This window comes from Macaca nemestrina, chromosome 7 (assembly GCF_043159975.1).
Source record: "Macaca nemestrina isolate mMacNem1 chromosome 7, mMacNem.hap1, whole genome shotgun sequence".
NCBI classification, from domain to species: domain Eukaryota; kingdom Metazoa; phylum Chordata; class Mammalia; order Primates; family Cercopithecidae; genus Macaca; species Macaca nemestrina.
In genome coordinates, this window is record NC_092131.1 from 86,180,196 (window position 1) to 86,205,069 (window position 24,874).

Consider the following 24,874-nt stretch of genomic DNA (forward strand, 5'->3'; position numbering starts at 1 on the left):
TGCCATGCAGTATGTATCATTCTGCTTTTACATCCAACATTTTATTGGTAAGATTTATCTAAGAAAATATGTATAGAACCACTTCTTTGCTTGTAATAGCTAATACTTCCATTGTATGACAAAATCACTATTTTTTCATTCCACTATTGATTACACTTATTTTTAAGGAGGGAGCACCCTTGTAAATGCCTCCTAGTTTACATATTGACTACCTTGAATGTAGATATCAGAAATTTGTATTGCTGGATTGTTAGATATATGCCTATTCATAACTAGTTTAGGCAAATTGTTCTCCTAAGTTCTCTGTGTGGTGTTTTTTTTCATCTGGAAAAGTGTAATAGCTTCATCTCCATATATTCCTACCAATATTTAATGTTATCAGACATTTTAGATTTTGTTGATCTAGTAGAAATGAAACAATACTTTATTTTAATTTGATTTCCTTGAGTTCTGTGGAAGTTGATGTTTTACATTTTTAGTGGCCATTCCTATTTCTTCTTTTTGAATTGCCTTTTATATCCTTGTCTCTTCTTATTTTGGATGTTTTCTTATTTTGGATGTTTTCTTATTTATATGTAAGAGTTCCCCATCTAACCTTAATTTCTAAAATTGTACCGGTTATATTATTTACAGATGCATCCAGCATGTGTCTTGTTTTTAATTTTGTAGTGGGCGCACCTGCAGGTTAAAAATTTCCCTTGTATTACTGAATCTTTAGTGATTTTCATTTCCAATTATCAAATAATTTTAATGATTATAAATCTACTTAGTTTTTCTATTTCTTCTTGAGTTACTTTTGGTAGTATATGTTTTTCATTCAAATTATTTCTACTTTTGAAAGTTTTAAAATTTATTGGCTTAAATTGTACTTAACATTTTCTAATTTTTTTTTTTTTTTTTTTTTTAGTTTCTACTTTATCTCCAGACATATCTCCTTTTTAATCTCTCCTATTATTGTATTTATTAGTCTCCTATTATGGCCATAAGAAATTACCACAAATTCAGTGGCTTAAAACAACACAGATTTATTATTTTGCAATTCTGAAGGTCATAAATCCAAAGTCAGTTTCATTGGGCTAAAATCAAGGTACTAGCGGGTTTGAGTTCCTTCTGGTGGCTATGGGGAATAATATGTCTTTTTTTTTTTTTTTTTTTTTTTTGCCTTTTCCAACTTCGAGGCTGTCCTCATTCTCTCATCACATTGCTTTCTTTCATTCCGACTCTACTGCCTCCCTTTTATAGAGATGCCTGTGGTTACATTGGGTCTGCCTGGATAACCGAAGCCAAATCTTCTCATTTCAACGTTCTTGAATTAATCACATATGTAAAGTTCCTTTTGCTATATGTTATTCGGTTAAATTGTATCCCCAGAAAATTCATATGTTGAAGTACTAATCTCTAGAAGCTTAGAATGTGACCTTTTTGGGAAATAGGGTTATTGCCGATGTCATTAGTTAAGTTGAAATGAGATCCTACTGGAGTAGTGTGGGCCCTTAGTCCAATAAGACTGGTGCCCTTATGAAAAGAATGTCACATGAAGAGACAGAGACACACACAGAGGAAAGACGATGGGAGGAGACACAGGGAGGACATGACCATCTCTAAGCTAAGGGGTGCTTGTTACTAGTAGATACTCAGAGCGAGGTCTGAAACAAATCTTCCCTAGCGCCCCAGAGGGAGCATGGCTCTGCAACACCTTGATTCTAGACTTTTGGCCACTAAAACCAGGAGTCAGTACATTTCTGTTATTCTAAGCCATCCAGTCCATGGTACTTTGTTACTGAAGCCCTAGAAAACGAATACACTCTGTAACGCAGCATATTCATAGACTCTGGGGATTATGACATGGACATCTTTGGGGGCCAGAATTCAGTGTACTGTATTTTTTAACTATTTTCTATTTTCCTTATTATCAACATTACCAAGTATTTAACTTTTTTATTTCTTCAAATTTATTCAGCATTGGATTTTCCCTTCATTGTTTTGTTTTTGTTTCCTATTTGATTAATTTCTGTACTTTATTTTTAATTGAAGTATAATTGATATAGTGAAATAAATGAGTCATAAGCATGGAGTTAGATGAGTTTTGAAAATTGCAAACAGCCTTGTCAACCACAACCCTGTCATGAAATAGAACATTTCGTTTCCTTTATCTTATGAAAATTCATTGTGCCCCACCCAAATAATTCCCACTCATAGATGTCATCACTGTTTGGCTTTATTTCACCATGGATTAATTTGTCTACTTTAGAAATTCACATAACTTGGGTCAAACAGTATGTCCCCTTTTGTATTTGGCAATTTTGCTGGACATTATATAATTTAGGCTTGTTTGTACTGTTGCGTGTATCAGTGGTTCAGGGCATTTTATTTCAGATGAATATTGAATGTGTGTGACACAATTTATTGATGTAGTCTCTTGTTTATGGACATTTTCGCAAATTTATGGCTATTACGAATAAAACTGCTGTGAACATTTTTGTACAAGTCTTTGTGTTGACATGTTTTTATTTTTCTTGGGTAATTGCCTAGATGTAATGTCACTGGGTAGTGGTAGAAATGCATGTAGTTTTATGAAAATCCACCAAAGTGGTTGCCCAGTTTATGTTCCAACCATGTTTCAAAATTCCACATTCCAAAATTTTATATTCCAAAAATTTATAAATGTTTATTAAAAATCTTTTTTCCACATCCTTACTTTTTATTTCGAAATAATTTTAGACTCACATAGAAGCTACAGAAATAATGCAGAGTTCTCTTGAACATTTCACCTAGCTTTCTCTAATGATAACATTTTACATAATCATAGTTACATACCATTAACATTATGTACTAGTATCAAAACCAGAAAATTGATATTGATACAATAGTATTTATTAAACTACAAATCTTATTCTGCTTCACCCATTTTTATATGCACTCTTTTTTTGATATACACTTTTACAACATTTTATCATATGTATAGATTTCCCTAACCACAACTACAATCAGGATATAGAACTATTCCATCCATCACCCTAAACAAACTCCCTGTATATTAAACACTCCGCACCCATAATTCCTGGCAACCACTGTCCTGTAATTTTTACATATTGATAGTGTTATATAAGTGAAATCACACGTTATATCACCTTTGAGATTGACTTTTGTTCACTCAACATAATGCCCTTGAGATTCATCGAAGTTGTTGCATACATCAATAGTTCATGCCTTTTTATTGATGAATCATATTCCATTATGTGGATATGTACCAAGGTATATTTAACCATTCACTCAACGAAGCATAAAGTTTCTGAGATCCATTATGTGTTATCCGTATCACTAGCTTATTGCATTTTATTGTTCTGTAGTATTTCGTTATAGGAATATACCACAATTTATTTTTCTATTCCCCAGTTAATGGACATTTGGATTGTTTCCAGCTTGGGGCTATTATGGTTAAAACTGCTGTAAACGAAAGTCCTCGTGTGAAGATATATTTTCATTTGTTGTAGATAAATACTTAGGAGTGGGATTTCTGGTGCTATGTTAATAGCAATTTATAAGAAACTGCCGAATGATTTTCCAACGTCATAATACTGATTTGCATCCCATCAGCAAGGCATAAAAGTCCCAGTTGCCCCACAACTGGTTGGATGCTTGTAACAATTTCAAATACTTTAACTATAATAAAAAGTTTGTTAGAGATGGTCATTTATTAAGCTTAGTTTCTTTTATTTAATCACCATTCTCATACTGCCACACTAGTGTTTATAAATTTATTTATCACTTGCATATGCAGATGAAAACCAGTCTACATCTCTGCCCACGGAAGCTTCCACTGAGGGGTTTGGCTGGGGCCTCAACTGCAGGTTTGGGTACAGGCTTCAGATGCCTGGGGAGGACTGTGTGCTTGCTGCACAGAAGTAGGTGGCTGAGTCTCCAGGCTGGGAATCCATGATATGCAATGAGAAGTTCTTCGCACTTTTATTGAAGAAGATTTTGAATCTTCCTTCTTCTTTTTCGCTCGCAGCTGAACTTATGGCTATCAATAATGCAGGGCCTTTCCCAGGGAATTGTCGGTACCATGGAAAGTAGTCAAATGCACTGTTCTGATAAGCACAGTTTATAATTGAAATCCCTCCTTTCTGGACTATCAAAGATTGAGGACTTTGTTTCACCTGCTGCCGGTCACTTTCCTCCTTCTGTTGGCCACTCACCCCTGCTTAGAGAGATAACAAAATGTCATTAGGCCCCCCAAATAATATTTTCTTCTTAAAGTGTCTACCTGCCTGAGTTTGTCTGTACCCCAATTTTCTCATCCACCCAAGTTAGTAACATACCCTGGAGTTTCTCTTCCATAACTCACAGCATAGTTGAAGCCACAGAATTAAAAATGATGCTCCTAAGATCTTGTCCATTCCTCCTGGCACCAGAGCTCAGTGACAGCCCAGGTGGTCTTCCAGTCTTCCCAACCAGCTGAAACTCTGTAAATTCACCCTCAACTGAATTCTTTCAACAGGCCCCGCCCTTTCACAAGTGCTTTCACTTAAAGCTATCTCTGTGAAAGGAAGCACTTCCCCCACTTTGTCCAAATTTAGAATTGCTGAAGATATATTCTTTGGGAATCAGTAATCCTTTCTTTACACACAGATAAGTGTCAGTTTAGAATTTCTGTCTCTCAAGCCCCCTCAACTTTTCCTCAGACCTTTAAGATGGCTGGATATGTCAATAGAAAGGGCCTTACTTTACAATGGTGGAAGAGAGGAACTCCTGTGAAACCACAAGATTAACACGTACAGTAGCACTTCTTTTCTATTGTGAATAATAATAAAGTGTGTTGAGGGCACACAATGAACATAATATCCCATTACAAGCTAGGGTCATGAATCAGAACATAGAGAATATATGGTCCCTTTGTCCTCAGAGAACTTAAATTTTATTACAATTTTTCAGATGTATTTATTCCATATTTTAGATGATCCTCAGAAATGATATAATATAATTTAGTCAATTTTATTTTCCTCAAATTTGTTCTAAATAGATTAAGTAAATTAAATATTTTTTAATGTAACTAGAAAAAGAAATTAGCAAATACTGAAATAATCTGTTCTGGAGGAGCTGTGATCTTTAAATGGATAAGGGAGGATAGAAATTCTGCAGAATACAGAAGATATAGAGCTATAACAATCCAGTAATGCAGTCATTTTTGGTGGCTTTTATCCTGAGTTTGAATAAACATTCGATATTTTCTTCACACTTCAAAATGGGTCAACTATGAAAATACAAAGGATAAATTCAACTTTTGATGTTAACACAAGCAGGATACACAGGCAGAAATTGAAGATAAATTCTAAAGCAGCCCTAAAATAGGAATGATCTGTATTATAAATCATATAAGTTAAAATAACATGAGAAGCACATTTTTTTCAGAAACACAAAAATGATTTTTTTGTATTTGTATTTGGTGTCACCTCAAATCCACTCAAAGAAAACACCATCCCAGTCCAATAGGAGACGATGGTCCACGTTCCTCAATCTAGAATCCAAACCTTTTCTTCCCCAGTACCCTAACGTGACTTTTAAAAGTTGTTTAAAGTTTTATTGTGCTTTCTTTTCTTTTAATTTATATATGAATATCTTCAATACATATATACTGTATACTAAGTGCCTACTAAATTAGGCAGTACTTGGGCCTCATTTCATTCACAAAAGAGACATAGTCCAAGTCTTCAGTCAACCTAGTCCCAAGACTCAGGTATCAGCCAATGAAACCTGCCAAAGACACCAGTGTGTTTCGATGATGTGATGAAGGAAAGAGTGATGAAATCTGTTTCTGGACCCAGTGAAACAAGAGTACGGATGGGGAGATGCTTGAACTGGGCCTCAAATCAATGTAGATTTCCCCATAAAAAGAATGGATAAGGGAATTTTAGGCACAGATTAGTGTGGCTGGATATTGGGCTGTATATGGGTGAAAACATTGTAAAGTTATACTAGAGAAGATAATGTGGGCTTGAAGGATCACATGTATAATTCAAAAAAGTGTTGACTTCCAAAGTAATGTTTTCCACTCTGTCAGAGTGGAATAAATACAGATACTAGTTAGGTAGATGAATGGATAAATGCATAGAGGCATTGAATGAAACAGACACGTGAATTGAAACAGACTAGGAGATAATTTACCAGATTTTAAAAGGATAATCTCTGGCTACTTGCTAAATATGTGTATTTGGACAAATGTTAATCTTCTTTGAAGAAGCATTGCCCCCTTGTGGCCTTATAGGGAGTTTCCATCAAACAATTTCCTACAGCTTCTTAAAACTGTTCAGCAACCTCTGCATCTACCAGAACACTGAAATAAGTGGCTGAGTCTCCTCTTAAGCCAATGATTTCTTCAGATGAAAGGAGATTTTGTCCTTGCTGAGGTCAGTTATGTCTCAGGCGGATCTGGAGGAATTGATTGGGATGCTGGAGGTACCAGGAGAGAACAGGGCTACTGAAACAGTGACACGGCAACTGCTCTGGGGTTCCTTCAGAGGCAGAAATTGGCTGTCAGATGGAGTCACTACATGAGATCTCCTTCCTCGCATAATAGCAACATCAGATCAGGCAGAAGTCTTCACACTAAAGAGAATATGTCCTTAAATAGATCTAACTTAGTTAATTATACTTCATCTTTGTCAACACTTGGTATAGTAGTCATCTTTTCATTTGTAGCCAACACAGTGGCTATATAGGAGCATATATATATATATATATATATATATATATATATATATATATACACACACACACACACACACACACACACACACTATATATAGTGGCTATATATCTTATTACTGTATTAACTTTCACTTCCCTGATTATTAATGACATAAGAGTCAGTAAACTTTTTCTATAAAGGGTTGATTAGAAAATATCTTAAACCTTGCAGGTGATTCAGTCTCAATGGCAACTACTCAGTTCTGCCATCGCAGCATGAAAGAAGCCATTAGTAACACTGGTAACACATTAAAAAAAAACAACTCAAGCATCGCTGTGTTTAAATAAAGCTTTATGAAAGTAGGTGGATGGCTGAATTTGGCTCATGGGCCATATTTTGTTGACTCCTGATGGAAAGCATCTTTTCGTGTGCTTCTTGGTCATTTTTATCTTTTTGTTGTGAAGATTCTGCGAAAATATTTTGTTAATTCTTAACTTAGGTCCTTTCTTCTCTTTGAGCTGTAAGAGCTTTTTGCATATGCTGTACACAAGACTTTGGAATCATTTACATGTTTCAAATAGTTTCTTCAAGTCAATGGCCTGTCTTTTTATTTACTTAAAGATTTCCATGACCTCTGCACTGAAAAGTCCAAAAATAGTACTGACAAAAATTAAAGAACCTTAATAAAAGAATAGATATGTCATCGTCATGAATTAGAGGATTTAATAGCTTTAAGATGGCAGTTCTACCCCCAATTTTCTATAAGTGCAATGCTATATCACTAAAAATTTTAGCAGGCCTTTTAATAGAAATTGACCAACTAATTCTAAAATTTATATGGAAATGCAAAAATAAACCTTAATGAATAACTAAAACAATTTTTAAAGGGAACACAATTGAAGGACTCGCCCTACCTGATTTCAAGACACTATAAACAACCATAATCAAACCAGTTTGGTATTTGTGAAAATAAAACTTGTAGATCAATGAACCAAAATAGAAATAGATTCACGAATTCATATTCAATTCATTTTCAAACAAGATACCAAGACAATTCAATGGTTTAAAAAAGTGTTTTCAAGAAATAGTTGCAATAAAATAAAACGTGCTTGTATTTTAATGGATTTGGGCAAAGTAAATTGAAAACCTTCTGGAAAGGATTCATACTCTAGATGCCATTAAGAATATTCATGATGCACAAGAGGAGGTCAAAATATCAATGTTGTCAGAATTTGGAAGAAGAAAATTCCAACTCAAATGGATGACTTCAAGAAGTTCAAGACTTTAGTGGAGAAAGTAACTGCAGATGTGTTAAAAATAGCAAGATAAACAGAATTAGAAGTAGAGTCTGAAGATGTAACTGAATTGCTACAATCTCATGATAAAACTTTAACAAATGATAAATTGCTTTTTATGGATAAGCACAGAAATTGCTTTCTTAAGATGGAATCTACTTCTGATGAAGATGCTGTAAACATTATTGAAATGACAACAAAGGATTTAGATTATTACATAAACTTAGTTGATAAAGCAGTGTCAGGTTTTGAGATGATTAACTTTAATTTTGTTTTTTAAAAAAATTTTCTTAGTAGTTTTAAAAAGATTTTGAAATTAGACTGGGCGTGGTGGCTTACACCTGTAATCCCAGTACTTTGGGAGGCTGAGGTGGGCGGGTCACCTGAGGTCTGGAGTTTGAGACCAGCCTGACCAACATGTAGAAGCCCCGTCTCTATTAAAAATACAAAATTAGCTGGGCGTTGTGGCGCATGCCCGTAAACTCAGCTACTCGGGAGCCTGAGGCAGGAGAATCGCTTGAACCCGGGAGGCGGAGGCTGTACTTGAACCCAGGAGGCAGAGGCTGCGGTGAGCCAAGATTGTGCCATTGTACTCCAGCCTGGGCAACAAGAACGAAACTCCATTTCAAAAAGAAAAAAAAAAAAAAAGATTTTGAAATTAATTCATTATAGTTGTATGTATTTGGGGGCATTTGTGATATTTGATACATGTATACAATGTGTAATGATCAAATCAGGGTTATTGGGATATCCACTATTTGAAACATTTTTCTTTTCTTTGTTTTGGGGAACATTACAATTCTCTTCTTCTAGTTATTTTGAAATATACAGTAGATTATTGTTAACCATAATTTCCCTACTGTACTATCAAATAGTGGAATTTGTTTCTTCTAACTGTATTTTTGTAACCATTAACCTCCTTCTTTTTATCCTGACTCCAATTTTGAGAAAAGTTCTACTTTGAGTAAAATGCTATCAAACGAAATCTTGTTGATTCTGGGGAGCCGAGCGCGCGGCAGCGAGCGTCACGCCAGACAGCGGCCCGCGCGCCTTCTCCTCGGCGTTGGCCGCCGCCGCCTCCCAGAACCTCCTCGTGCCCTCGCGTGCCAGGCCCGTGGCGGCCGGGATCCGCGGTTCACAGCATGTCCGCCTTGGCCCCTGCTGCGGAGGGAGAGGGAACCCCCGCCCAGCCCGCATCCGAGAAAGAACCCGAAATGCCTGGTCCCAGAGAGGAGAGCGAGGAGGAAGAAGACGAGGACGACGACGAGGAGGAAGAGGAGGAAAAAGAAAAGAGTCTCATCGTGGAAGGCAAGAGGGAAAAGAAGAAAGTAGAGGCTGACAATGCAAGTCTCTTCCTTACAGAGAGAACCATTTACAATTGCACAAGGAAAGGGGCAGAAACTTTGTGAAATTGAGAGGATACATTTTTTCCTAAGTAAGAAGAAAACCGATGAACTTAGAAATCTACACAAACTGCTTTACAACAGGCCGGGCACTGTGTCCTCATTAAAGAAGACTGTGGGTCAGTTCAGTGGCTTTCCGTTTGAAAAAGGAAGTGTCCAGTATAAAAAGAAGGAAGAAATGTTGAAAAAATTTAGAAATGCCATGTTAAAGAGCATCTGTGAGGTTCTTGGTTTGGAGAGATCAGGTGTAAATAGTGAACTAGTGAAGAGGATCTTGAATTTCTTAATGCATCCAAAGCCTTCTGGCAAACCATTGCCAAAATCTTAAAAAACTTCTAGCAAAGGCAGTAAAAAGGAACGGAACAGTTCTGGAATGGCAAGGAAGGCTAAGCGAACCAAATGTCCTGAAATTCTGTCAGATGAATCTAGTAGTGATGAAGATGAAAAGAAAAACAAGGAAGAGTCTTCAGATGATGACGATAAAGAAAGTGAAGAGGAGCCACCAAAAAAGACAGCCAAAAGAGAAAAACCTAAACAGAAAGCTACTTCTAAAAGTAAAAAATCTGTGAAAAGTGCCAATGTTAAGAAGGCAGATAGCAGCACCACCAAGAAGAATCAAAACAGTTCCAAAAAAGAAAGTGAGTCTGAGGATAGTTCAGATGATGAACCTTTAATTAAAAAGTTGAAGAAACCCCCTACAGATGAAGAATTAAAGGAAACAATAAAGAAATTACTGGCCAGTGCTAACTTGGAAGAAGTCACAATGAAACAGATTTGCAAAAAGGTCTATGAAAATTATCCTACCTAGGATTTAACTGAAAGGAAAGATTTCATAAAAACAACTGTAAAAGAGCTAATTTCTTGAGATAGAGGACAGAGAAGATGACTCGTTCCCATAGATTCAAAGATCTGATTTATACCATTATACCAGCAAAGAGAATGTATTTCCTTTTCTAAATCCTTGTTAAGCAACATTAGAACTTACTGCTGACCTTTTTATCTTGAGTGTTATGTGAATTTGAGTTTGCTATTTTAAATTGCATTTCTATGCCATTTTTAGTTTAAAATCTTGCATGGCATTAATTGTTCCTTGCTTTTATAGTTGTATTTTGTACATTTTGGGTTTCTTTATATAAGGTCATAGATTCTTGAACTGTCGTGGTTTTTAGTGCGCTTAATATTAGCTTGCTTAAGGCATACTTTTAATCAAGTAGAACAGAAACTATTATGACTGGGATTTATACACACAGAGATTGGGTATTTAGTATATGAAATATTTTGAATACACATCTCTGTCAGTGTGAAAATTCAGCAGCAGTGTGTCCATCATATTAAAAATATACAAGCTACAGTTGTCCAGATGACTGAATTGGAACTTTTCTCCTGCATGTGTATATATGTCAGATTGTTAGCATGACAAAAGTGACAGATGTTATTTTTGTATTTTTAAAAAACAATTCGTTGTATATAAAGTTTTTTTATTTCTTTTGTGCAGACCACTTTTTAAACTCACGTAGGTAGGTACCTTTACAGTTGTAGACTATGGAATGTCAGTGTTCAGTCAGACAGTATGATGGAGCATGGAAAGTCAATTCAGTGATGGAACACTGAAGGAACAGACAGTTATCCTGCTTTGCTCGAAAGTGTCATCAATTTGTAATTTTAGTATTAACTCTGTAAAAGTGTCTGTAGGTACGTTTTATATTAAGGACAGACCAAAAATCAACATATCAAAGCTTCAAAAACTTTGGGAAAGGGTGGGATTAAGTACAAGCACATTTGGCTTATAGTAAATGAACCGATTTTTATTAACTGCTTTTGCCCATATGAAATACTGATATTTACCGGAAACCTAGCCACCTTCATGATAACGATTAAAGTACCAGATTATAATGCCAGAATATAATGTACAAGTAATCGTGGATATCTCTGACAAAGTGTGTCTCAAAAATAATATACTTTTACATTAAAGAAATTTAATGTTTCTCTGGATTTGGGGCTCTGGCTTTTAAAGTTTGTCTAATCAGTGTTGATTCTAGATGATCAACGTAACGGACCACTCCTGAATGAGACTAATTTTGTCTTTCAATTTACTGTCTTAAATCAGTTTCTTAAATCTGAATTTTAAAACATGCTGCTTATGACAGAATGACACATTTGATGTATCAATTAAGTGTTGAAAAATATCTTTGCATCATAGAACAGAAATATATATGTTGAATGTTAACAGGTATTTTCACAGGTTTGACTTGTTTGATAGTTACTCAGACACTAGGGAAAGGTAAATAGAAGTGAACAAAATAAGCAACTAAAGGAGATCTAATAATTGGCCTTCGATTTTAAATATTTAATTTGTTCTTATAAACCTTGTCAGTAAAATTAATCTAAATAAAAAAAAAATGCTATCAAACAGTATTGCATGCTACAGGGAAATCTTTCATGAGAGTAAGAGTCAATTGATGTGGCAACTTCATTTTTGTCTTATTTTAAGAAATTGCCACAACCATTTCAACTTCTAGCAACCACCACCCTGATCAGCCACCAACATGGAGGCAAGACCCTACATTTGCAAAACAAGTAACAACTTTCTGAAGCCTCAGATGATAATTAGCATTTGTTAGCAATAAAATATTTTTAAGTCGAGGTATGTACATTTTTATACATAATGCTATTGCATATTTAACAGACTGCAGTATGCTTTAAACCTTTATGTGTGCCAGGAAACTTTTAAAAATGTATGCCTTACTTTATTGTGATATTCACTTTATTATGGTGATCTGGAACCCTACCCACATTATCTCCAAGGTATATCTCTCTGTGTGTGTCTGTGTGTGTGTGTGTGTGTATCTTAAAAACCAGAACAGAATAGAAAACCAGTCTGAAAAGGAAGATAAAAAGAATGAGAGGGGAAACAAAAGGTACATTTATAAAATGAAATTATTGGATTGCTTTACTAATCTAGAGTGAAAAAAACTAGATCTGAATTATTTTTCTAAATAAAAAAGTAATGCAATTACATTGTGAATGGAGATATAGGTCAATTGTTGGCATTGTCAGAACATTATGCCATTACTCTAAAATATACAGCATCTGCAGAAACTCTTTTGGCTACTAATGTTTGTCTTGAAATCGGCAGATCTATTCAGGATAAGCATGTGCATATGGGCGTAATTAATAATTATAAGATGGGGCTCTTCTATAATCTTCAGCCAAGCCAGATGTTAGTTCTTAGTGAAAAGCATTTTTCTCAGGGAAAAACATATACACAGACATATATTATGCATACATATGTACTTATATACATCCATTGAGAGGAAGTCTGACTGTGCTATAATGCTAAGAATAATAAGAAAGTAAAACCATGTGTAGAAAAATTTGAAAATCCTCTATAAATACACATATCTCCTGTATGTATATTTAAAGTTAAATCCACTGATGTTGGAAGATTGTTTGGGAGATGGTTCCTACAATTAGAGAGGAGAATAACTTGCCAAAATAGATAAAATCTGTTTTGATAAATGTGCTGCCCAAAGTAACTAGAGAGTTATTTCAGTATTTGCAATATCTTTTTTTTGTCCTCTAGTACCATAATATATATACAGTTTTTAGATGAAGGCATAATTAATTACCTAAAAGTTTTATGCTGGAAGCACTTAGTATATTATGTAAAATAAGAAGAAATATTTCTAGTATAGATTTTTTTTAATGGCATATTTTTGATAGCAGTGAAGAATCTTGTTGCTATGCTATGTGGGACACAGTCACCCTAAATGTAATCCACAACTGCTTTGAAATAGCTGACTTTTGAATCAGTGACTTCAATGATGTACAAAGCAATAAACATCACTATTCTGGCTGGAATGATCTGCAGAGAGATTCATTTTCTTATAATACTAAATGTTGATTTTATAAGTTCTGATAGCATTTCAACTACTTCTGCTGATGCTGAATTTCATTTCAAACAAGAATAGATATGCTTTATGTCAGGTTTGTTTTGAGCACTGGAGAAAAGTAGTAAGAAAAGTTGCCCAAGTCCAAATGTCCCACAAGAAAATATACTTCGGTAGCTGTCGAAAGGACTTGACACTACTCAATGTGTGAAATAAAAACACCATGTGCAATTATTGTCAATAAGAGCAAAGGAGACCTAAGAAAATCAGACACAATCTTACAGAGCACAGCAGATAGCTGATTTATATTGGTTTTGAGGGAAGCATGGAATTCAGGGATTGGCAAACTTCAGAGGTGTAAATGAGTTAACAATATCTGCAGAAACAGAGTCACTAGGGTGAGGCTGTTGATGATTGCTTGGCACTCAGGGGCACTGAACGGCTGACTTTCAGAAGCCAGGAGCTGACATTGATTATCTGGCTTGCAAAAGCATGTTCTTTGGGATGAGGTGTTAATCAGTTGAACAGGTATAAAACCGGTTCTGGTGGCTACATATTATGGCTGTGTAACAATCGATCTTTTCCTAAATCTATGGGAATAATTTTATTTTCCTCCCCTCTCCCCACCTCCCATCCCCTTTTGGTCTTTATTCAGCCAAAGCTGCAGAAAAGATGTTTGAGAACTGTCCAGATCTTCCCCACTATGGTCGATTTTCTCGACAAAGAGTTTTGACCTGTAGAGATTTGATTTTTAGTTTGTATATTGATAAGCATGAGTTTTATTGAATTCTTGTCTTTGGATTACTTGTTCAACCATTTGTGGGGACAGTGATATTTAGAACCCCAACAGAGCCATGCAACAAATAAACAAATCTGAAGTATTAAATATTATAGAAAGGGTAAGATACTTTGCAACCATGATCCAAGACTTCCCAGACTTGATTATAAAAAACAAGTCCATATGATTTTCCGAGTCTACCTTACACAACTAAGTTGCTTTTTAATCTATGTCTCGTCTATGTATGTATGTATGTATGCTTCTATCTATCTATCTATGCTAAAATTGTTTTTACTCATCTTCAGTATTAATGTAGAGTCAACATGAAGTGTTAGCAGTGACGGAGATGGTTCCCTGATTGGCCCCACAAAAATATGACTATTCTACTACACATGAGCCTTTGGATTAAGAAATTTTAATTGGCTTACTGTGATTCCAAGATTTTGGATATATTACTATATTTATTATGTTAGCTAATGTAAGAAAATACTTTTAGATAACCACTGCAAATTGTTTAATGCTGTGGATGGCGTCACTACCCTCAGGAGTTTTCTTCAGAAAAAGTTTCATTGTTTTATGACTTTTGTAAAATAGTATGGTCCACTGAGGATTGTTGGGGGTCATGCCCTTAAAATAGCCGAACAAATAGACTTACAGAAGGATTGATCTTGGCTCTGTTTTGGCAATGAAGAGACAGATTCCCAAACAGAAACAGATCCCAGGAGCTGTAGGTATGAAATGAAAATTCCATTTTGAATGGAATTCAAATGGGATTCCTTCTTGACAAATAATCACCATCATATATTATACTTTTTGTATAGGACTTTTTTCACCTATGGATTGCCTACAAACAGTATCACTATTGGTAGTGTTAGTGTACCATACTCTTTGATCACTTTTCAAATTGGCTGTAATGACGTCAGCTTTGGAGAATTGAGTGAACTGAGTTGATGATTGTTGTCTCTAGTAAAGACTAGATTTAGGTAAGTTATTATTAATCATAAAAGGAATATAACAGGCAAAGTCAGAGTACCTAACCTTAAATAAGTAAAGAAAAAATATTAATGAACAAGAGTATGAAAAGTAAAGTGAGGCATAGAGAAGTCTCATATTCCAACAGTGTTGGTATATTAACCACATCTTTTTACTCAAATGTATTGACATCTCAGGGTCTTTACCATCTCTGGCTAACTCCCAGAGATAGTAAAGACTCACTTTGGAGCACGTCTTTCAAATGCAAACCAACCAATATAGAGCCCATACTCCAAGAACCTGCTTTATCAGGCTGTCAATAGGCTCCTATATTCCAGCCACTATTCCCCTGCCCTAAGCATCCCGTGGTCAGGTACCAGGCAACTAGGGATAGTCCTGGCCTCAGAGCCCACTGAAATTATTCAATCTAGGCAATCCTAGTTTGGGAGAGAAGGAGTTATAAGAACAGAGAGCTCTCCCCTAGGAAGACTCTGTTTGGAACAGAACATCAGGAAGTCCAAGCCCTGAGGGTACTGTTGAAATGAATGAAGATTTTTGTGGTAAGCAATTAAGAGGAGGCTGGTAGCTCCACAAGAGCAACAATCTAAACCACAGATGACTAGCTAAAAATCTAATAGAGAGAACCAGGAATAAAGACAGCTGGGAAGAGTCCTCCTGAGGTTATAAGAAGCTTCAAAGATTGACCTCAAAGATTACCTTTGCAAAGGGGCCTGAATTTAATTGAACCAGACTATGGAGAAATGTATGCCCCAGGGCGCCACTGAAAATCATAGAACAATCAGTCAGCATCTCCTTAGTGGAGGCTCATGGCTAAGTGTGATACAAACAGAGGCAGGTAGCTTAACAGAAAAATCAGGGAGAAAGACAGTTAAAGAAAATATTGCTGAAATCACTGTCATATCAAGATGTCTGTGCACATACCAAAGACTGTCCTCTGAGGAATAACATCGTAGGCTGCACCCTGCAGGAAAATGGACTTAACTGAAATAGTCAAGTAAAGTTGTTTAAATAAACAAGCAAGCAAGAACAAGCCCTGGACGGAGTAGACTCAATATCCAGAGTCACTATAATGTATGTGATAGCCTGAATAATCATCCCCAAAGACAACCAGGCCCTAATGCCTGGTACCTGAAAATGGTACCTTATATGGCAAAAACGTCTTTGAATACGTTATTAAGGATCTTGAGATGGGAAAATTATTTTGGAATATTTGAGTGGGCTCTAAATATAATCACAAGTGTTCTGATGAGAGGGAAACAGGGGAAGATGTGGCTCCAGAAAGAGAATGGAGATGTGATGATGGAAGCAAAAGTTTGGAGTGATTCGAGAAAGAGCATGAGCCATGAATTCGGGTGGATGGCAGAAGCTGGAAAAGGCAAGGAAGCAGATTCTCCCTGAGAGCCTCCAGAAGAAATCAGCCATGCCAACACTTGGACTGTAGCCCTGTGAAACTGGTTTCAGATTTCTTGCTTGCAGAGCTGTAAGAGAATAAATTTGTTTGCTTTTAAGCTACGAAATTTGCAGTAATTTGTTACAGCAGCTTTATTAGTTTGCTGGAGCTATAACAAAGTACCACAGGTTAGGTGGCTTAAACAATAGGAACTTACCGTTTCACATTTCTGGAGAGTGGAAGTCTGAGAGACTGTCTGTGAGGGCTATGAGAATCTACTCCATTCCTCTTGCCCAGCTTCTCATGCTTTTCTGGCAATCTTTAGCATTCTTTGGCTTTTTTAAGTACCACCCTGATCTCTGCCTTCATCTTTAAATGGTGTTCTCCCTCTGTGTGTGTGTTTCCAAATTTTCCCTTTTTATGAGGACACCAGTCATATTAGATTAGTGTATTGGTCAGAGTTATCCAGAACTAGTAGGATATATGTGTGTGTGTGTGTGTCTGTGTATATGTGTGTGTGTATATCTGTGTGTATACATACATATATGAACATATATACACACAGACACATACATATAAAACTTAGCCTTGTAATTGTGTGTGCCAATTCTCCCTAATAAACTTTATTTATTTATTTATTTATTTATTTATTTATTTATTATGGTGAATTGGCTCACATAGTTACAAGGCCAAATTCCACGATAGGCCATCTGGAAGTTGGGGAAAAGAGAAGCTGGTAGTGGCTCAGTCCAAGCTCGAAAGCCTCAAACCAAAGAAGCCAGCAGTGCAGCATTCCGTCTGTGGCAAAAGGCCCGAGAACCACCTGCAAGCCACTGGTGCAAGTCCCAGAGTCCACAGGCCAAAGAACCTGGAGTCTGATGTCCAAGTGTGGCAGGTCTCCATAACAACTGTTTCAGCACTGACTGAGTGGTTAATACAAATATTAAAAGCCAGTGCCCTTATACAAAGGCTGGAATGTAGCAAAAGCCCACCAAGAGTTTTGCCTAGGCCTTTCCTGGGCCTTAAAGCATGACAAAATAATGGAGTAATTCTTAACAGGACCACTTTAGGATTAAACAAGTTTTACTGGGAGTCTGAAGAAACTCCCCAGGGCTCCACAAACAAGCTTATTGGAGGTCTGAAGGAACTCCCTAAACCTCTGTGATTTAGCAGAAGACCAGATAAGGGTAATCACCCCAGCACCTAAACCCATTTAGATTAAGTAAACTTACTGAGGCTCTAAAAGAAGGTCTTCAGGACTCAGACCTTTGTTATAGATTAAAAGAAGGTAATCACTTATGATGTCTTTAAATGAAGGCACACTTACACATAGACTTAGAAGATATATAAAACTCTGAAAAAACTTTGTAATTTTGAGTTGGTCTGGCAATAATTTCCAGGCCATGTCCCTGTAACTGACTACAGAAATAAAAACTCGATTTCTCCCCAGTTCATCTGCATCTCGTTATACGGCCGTAAAAAATAGCAGCCCAAACCTCAGTTTGGTCCAGGAACACACGGACAGGAGAAGCAGAAGGAAGCCTCCAGTATGGGAGAAAGTAGGCAGCCAGAAGCCTCTGCAAGCAAGGTTATCCCACCTTCTTTTACCTGCTTTGTTCTAGCTGCGCAGCCTATTGGATGGTGCCCACCCGCAAAGAGTGTCCCAGTTCACTGACTCAAATGTCAATCTCCTCTGGCAACACCCTCACTGGTAAAGAAACAATGCTTTACCAGTGATCTAGGCATCCTTCAGTCCAATCAAGATAACACCTAACATTAACCATCACAGTTAGGGTCCATTCTAATGACTTTATCTTAACTAATTGCATCTGCAATGACCCCGTTTTCAAATAAGGTCACATTCTGAGGTACTAGGAGTTAGGATTTCATCTTGAATTTTGAGAAGCACAATTCAACCCATAAGAGCAGTCATAGAAAGCTAATACAATATGTTATCTAAAATGTCTAGTTTAAAACAAAAAATTATAAGATATGCCCCAAACAGGAAAGTGTGATTCTTACACAAGAGAAATAAATTGGGTAATGGCAACTGCCTTTTCTATGACTTAGATGTTGGATTTCACAGACAAAAATTTCAAAATAGCTGTTTTAAATATGCTCAAAGAAATAAAGCCATGCTTAGGGAAGTAAAAAAGTTATGATGATGACTTCTTATGAGCCGGAGAATACCTATATAGTGGTAAAAAGTATGTTTTATGAAAGGAACAAAATAGAAAATTTAGAGTTGGAGAAGTGCAATAACCAAATAAAAAATTCACTGGAAGGTCAAACAGTAGGTTTGGGCTCCCTGAACAGGGAATCAGTGAACTTAAAGATACATCTATAGAGACTATGCCATCTGAAAAACAGACAGAAAAAAGAATAAAGAAAAATAAACAGGGACTCAGAGAAATGTGATACATCATTAAGCACACCAATATATGCATAGTGAGAGTACCAGAAAAAAAAAGAAAAGAAAAGAAAAAGGAAAAAATAAATTTGAAGAAACAATGGCTGAGAATTCCCAGATTCAAAAAAACATTAATCTGCTCATCTAAGAAGCTCAGTGAACTCCAAGTAAAATGAATGCGAAAGATCCACACTCAGACACATCATAGCAAAAATGTTGAAAGACAAATAGAATCTTCAAAGTAGAAAGAGAAAAACAAATATTTATGAGAGAAACTCAATAACATTAACAGCTGATTTCTCAACAAAAACAACAGAGCTAGAAGGCAGTGAGAAGATATATTCAAAGTGCTGAAAGAAATATACCGTCAATCAAGATCCTATATTCAGCAAAAGCATCTCATAAAGACATTCCTAGATAAATACAAAGTGAGAGAATTTGTTGTAAGCAGACCCACCTTCAAGTAATAATAAAGGAAGATCTTCAGGCTGGAAGCAAGGGACTTCAAACAGTAATTTGCATCCACACACATACTAAAAAGATGGTGTGACTGCATATTTATCCCCTTTCTACTATTAACTGATTTAAATAACTACTGTATAAAACAACACATATATAATTCTATTATTGGACTTATAGGAATGTAATATATTTGACAATAAAAGAACAAAGGAGGAAAGCAGACTGCAAAACTATATTGGAGTAAGACAATGACACCAGATGGCAACTTGAATCCACGAGAACAAATGATCACTTCTCGACCTCTTGGCTATGATTAAGTGCACAGGAACAAATGAAGAGAACCAGAAATGATAAGTAAGAAGGTTAACAACAAACGTTTCAACATATATTTGCTTTCCTTTTTTCCTTATCAGCTTATGAAACATAAAATTATATAAATAAATAATTATAAAAATTATATAAAGAAATACAATAATCTATTGTTTGTAACATATATACATATAATGTGAACAACAATAATAAAAGGAATAAGAACTAGACCTATATTTGGAATTAAGTTAGCATAAAATCTGAAGTGAATTCTGACAAGTTTAGATGTATATATATTGTAAGTACTAAAACATCCACCAAGAAAACAATTGCAAAAGCATAGTGAAAAAAATAAAGGAATTAAAATAATATACTATAAAATATTCACATAATGCAAAGGAAAGCAGTTAAGGAGGTACAGAGGAACAGAAAAGGCATAAGACAGAAAGAAAATAAAATTAAAATGCCAGATATATTCTGTATCAACGATAACATTAAATGTTAATGGATTAAACAATCCAATCAAAAAGCAGAGATTATCAGAATGTCTACATACACACACACACACACACACACACACACACACCCCTATACACTGTCAGAGACATACTTTAGATACAAAGATACAAATAAGTTGAAAGTAAAAGGATAGGAAAAGATATATCATTTAACAGCAACCATAAGAGAACTAGAGTAACTACGTTATTATTAGACAAAGTATACTTTAAACCAAAAAATGTTGCTAAAGACAAAAAGGGAAAGTTTATAATGTTAAAAAGGGCATCCATTAAGAATATATCAGTTATAAACATATATGAACCTAATGACATACCCCAAAATAAATGATGCATGAAAACTGACAAAATTGAAGGGAAAAGCAGAAAATTCAAGAATAACAAGTGAAGACTCAATATCTCACTTTCAATAATAGATAGGACAAATAGAATACCAACAAGGAAATAGAAGATTTGAACAACACAAAAGCCAGGTAGACCTAACAGTCATCTATCTACCCAAGATCGAAAACACATTCTTCTCAAGCATGCATGGTTATATTTTCCAGGATAGATCATATTCTAGGTAATACAACAAGCCTGAATAACACATATGGGACATAGTTGAGTGGAACATAACATTTTAAAGCTTTTTTCCACAGCTGTTTATCAATATGTTAATATTCAAAGAAGTTTTACTTTGTTGCACTACTGGGATAGGATGTAAATATTTGCCCTTGTCTGCTGGTACATAATGTAGTGAGGGAGACTTGTATGTGCTTGAGACACGCAGCTAAGCTGGATCGTGGTCTAATGTATCTAACAACATGCTTATTGGAATGGTGTTTCTTTTCTTTTTTATTCTTTTTACTTTACTCTTTTGGAGTCCTGCATACCGTCACTTAAATATTTATTTTGATTCTGTCCTCTCATCAGCTACTCTACTCCTTCCAAGCTCGATATTTATAGGGTAGGAGGAGGTGTGTATTGAAAAGGGAAAATAAAGACCAAAGTCTCAAACCTGTAGAGCCAAAAAGGATCTGTGGTTAAAACTCTACCTATGTACAAAAGGAATATTAAGCTGTGCAAATGCTGCTGTGGTGGCCTCATGATGTGGTTGTTGCTGGTAGAGGAACTGAGCCCAGCTGAGGGTTTGTGTACAGGCTGCAGGTGCCTGGGGAGCACTGTGACTCCACAGCACAGAAATAAATGCCTGAGTCTGTGGTCTGGGAAGAGGAAATGTGCAATAAGCTGTAGCGTTCCTTAGTGACAGTCGTGGCGCTTAATCTTCCATTCTGTTTTGTCCCTGATGCTATGTAAAACAGGTTGATGAGCTGTCCCCAAGGGTTTTGGTGAAACCACTGCAAATAATTCACAGTGGCAGAATAATTGCACCGCAGCGTGGAATTGGCTCCCTCCTGGAGAATCAGGTCTGGAGGACTCTGCTCCACTTGTATTCCTATCACACCTGGTGAGAAATGGAGAAAAAGTCATAGGTGATGGGCAGCTTAACATCTGAAGAACCCTGAAAATGCTCCCACGGAATGCGTGAATAGAAAGATTGCAAGACTTATTAACTCCTTTCCCTTCCTCCCTTCAATAAGGCTGCAGCTGCTAAATCCTATCAGATTCCCACCTTGGACAGCCCCAACTTACAGCAAACCTGGGCACTCAAGAGCCCCAGCAGAGCTCCCAATGTCCTCTTCATGATGCTTTGCCTTCTTGCTCCGGGCATTTTCACCACAAGATATATTTAACTAAACCTTGAAGAGTTGGGTGTCATGACTTGGTTCTGGAATTGTTGCTGCTCCTGCAACCAATCAACTTCACTCAACAAAGCCTGCTCACGCCCAGATGCTACTGAGTTTTTAAACAGCATTCTGTGACAGGAAGCCCCATTCGCCGGCTTAAACCTGGCTGAGAACCGGGGTGGAAAGGGGTGAAATGAAAGGAAAAAAGAAAGGTCATTATTCCATAACCTGAGGGATGTTTTCTAATAATTCTGGATGTAGTAAAGAATGTCAAAGATCCTGTGAGAAGGAAAGGGAGGGGCCTCCTCGGAACGACAACGTGCCTCAACTGTAATACTAATTCGAGCCTGGAGAGGATCACAGAATGAGTGTCCACATTTTAAACCCCCAAAACGAGAATGTGTTCTGACAAAAGAGTCTTTATTAACCAATGAATTAATTTAGGTGAAAGTCATTCCAGTCATGTAAAGTAATAAGAACATACATGTTACGTATTATAAATGTAATAATTTTTATTATTAGAATATATGAAATATGTGGATTAGGAATCTCCTGAAATAATCAAGAATTGTGGTAAATATTGTTATAAGAAATGACCCTCGTAAGACTGTAAATTGTGAGAGAAAAAATAAGATAAATTCAAATATTTTTTTCTACATATTACCCTGGATGGGCAACATGTTTTATTTTCCTAATTCCTGTTTTATACAAACTTCCTTTATAGCTCATCTTACAGTCCAGTAAATCCTTTTTTCTTTATTTTTTTCGGTCTCCCTCTTTTCCTTCCACTTTCTCCTATCATTACCTTTCGGTTCCATGTTCTTCCTTTTCTATCATTACCTTTTATTTCCGTGTTCTTCCTTTTCTCTCGCTCTCCTTTATTTATTTATTTATTTATGTATTTATTTATTTATTTATTTATTTTTGGTTGAGGGTAAGGGGTTCTAGTTACAGGAAAGGGACAGAAGAATACTAAAGAGAAGATGGCTTTCAACAGTTTAGAAATAATTTTGGACCTGTGAAATGAAAGTTCATATTTTTTTCTTAGGAAATCTTAGGAAACAAAAATTTTTAAAAATCTGAATTCCCTTCATTGGAATTGTGCACTTTCCCTTTCGCTGTATATGATTCTGTTTGACCCAGGAATATTTTCTGACAGATACAGATGAAGATAATGATAAAGATAAATATAAAAATTATAGATATATATACGTGCATTTCAAATATAACCTGAATTATATTGAATTATATTGAATATTCATATGTCATTTATCTTGTTTTAGAGGACAGAGCTATAATTGAAAAGAATACTCAGCAAAAATATATTTATGTGCTGATAATGATTTAGTTTGTCCTTACGCATAATTATTCTTCCCTCTTCACTATTACTGGCCTCCATCCTTATACTCAATGTATTTCTCAAATCTTTCAACAATTATTCACTACTAGATCCTTCAGAGTCATCCCTCAATTTAAGAAAAGCCTATAGTGCCTCCTGATGTGCTAAAACCTTAGAAAGACCACATCTTCCTCAGCATATATGAACAGCTCAGCCCAGCTGTCTTTTCCTAGGGCTGTACTTGTGGGTTGACTTGAACCAACAGAAGTGTCCACAGAATGGAGAGTACCATAAACAGGACCATGAGACCCCACGGTGGCTTTTATTAAAATAAATACTTTAAATGTAATTTTATGTAATTAGAACATCCATTTAATTCATACCTATGAACTGAAAAAATATGAACTGACCAGTTTGATTCAGTATTGTTAAGCCAATATATTTAAGAGTGTTTGAGACCTTGGAAATTTTTTTAAAAAATGAATTGGATACAGTTTTTCCTTCAGAGAGCTTGTGATATAGTGAGGAGACAAACATCTCTCTGAATGTAATAAAGGTTTACAGGATATCATTTTTAAAAAGCATCCTTAAACACCACATGAGCACCAAGACAGTAACAATTACATCAAACTTCTATTACAGGATGTGAGTTGATGGGGGATGTGATGCTACATGCCTTCTGTGGAGGTGACAAGACTGGAAAGCAACAAAAGCAAAGATGGCCAACTTTGAAAAATGACCCTTTGTATTAAATACAAGGAGGAGAGAAGATGAGCAAGGTTGTGGACAGTATGACCCTTAGACTCAGGCAAGAGTCCTGCCTAGAGCCTCATATTTTATAGGGCCATTCAATCGCACACACACACACACACACACACACACACACACACACACACAAATGTACTGAAGAACACAGGCTGTCTCTGTCACTCAGGACCAGACACACTCTGTAACTTAAAAAACTACTAACACCATTTTTCAGGTTTGAGAAAAAGACCTCTTCACATACCTTGACCTTTGTCCTTTTCGAATATTAGAAATATTTGTGGGTTGTGCTGCTGCAGCCATAGGAGGCAGACTCTGTTTATATGAAAATAGTTTGTGTTTTTTCGCCAGACTCCATAAATAATAATAATTATCTCTAGATGGATTTGGAGGCAAAGGGGATGAAAAATGAGAACGCCTATATTTTTACTGAAGTAGAAATAAAAGGTCTGCAGGCACAACATTGGATTAACTGCTCAAGAACGTTTCAGATAGTTACTATTGGCACTGTGAGGAATGGTATAGAAAAATGAGTAAATATGATCTTATAGTAGCTCAGGTTTTAGGTTTTTGAAGAACCTCTGTACTGTTCTCCATGGTGGCTATACTAATTTACACTCCTACCAACAGCGTACAAGGGTTCCCTTTTTTCCATGTCCTTGGCAGCATTAACACTTTTCATTTTTATATTTTTTGGTTCCATGCTTCTTAATTGACTTCATATGACTCTGATTTGGAATTGGGGTCGAGGGTGGAAGGGTTTCAGGGAAGAGAAGGAAAAAATTAATTAGCTAGCCCCATTTGACCTCTCAGCATGGAGGCAATAGATTTGTACATAAAGAAATGCTGTTTCCCAAGGATGTTGAGGATCTGTTTTCTTGCATCTCTTATGTACTCATTTGTGGTT

At 36.0% G+C, this 24,874-nt stretch overlaps 1 pseudogene and 1 gene segment (V, D, J or C); one reads left to right on the forward strand and one right to left on the reverse strand.

The window, feature by feature from the left end:
• Positions 1 to 9,028: 9,028 nt before the first annotated feature.
• On the forward strand, positions 9,029 to 10,300 carry LOC139364342 (protein DEK pseudogene; annotated as a pseudogene).
• Positions 10,301 to 21,202: 10,902 nt separating this feature from the next.
• Positions 21,203 to 21,979, reverse strand: LOC139364347 (T cell receptor alpha variable 22-like). The segment is given in 2 exon segments: positions 21,203 to 21,580; positions 21,769 to 21,979. Coding segments are annotated over 2 exon segments (441 nt in total).
• Positions 21,980 to 24,874: the final 2,895 nt, after the last annotated feature.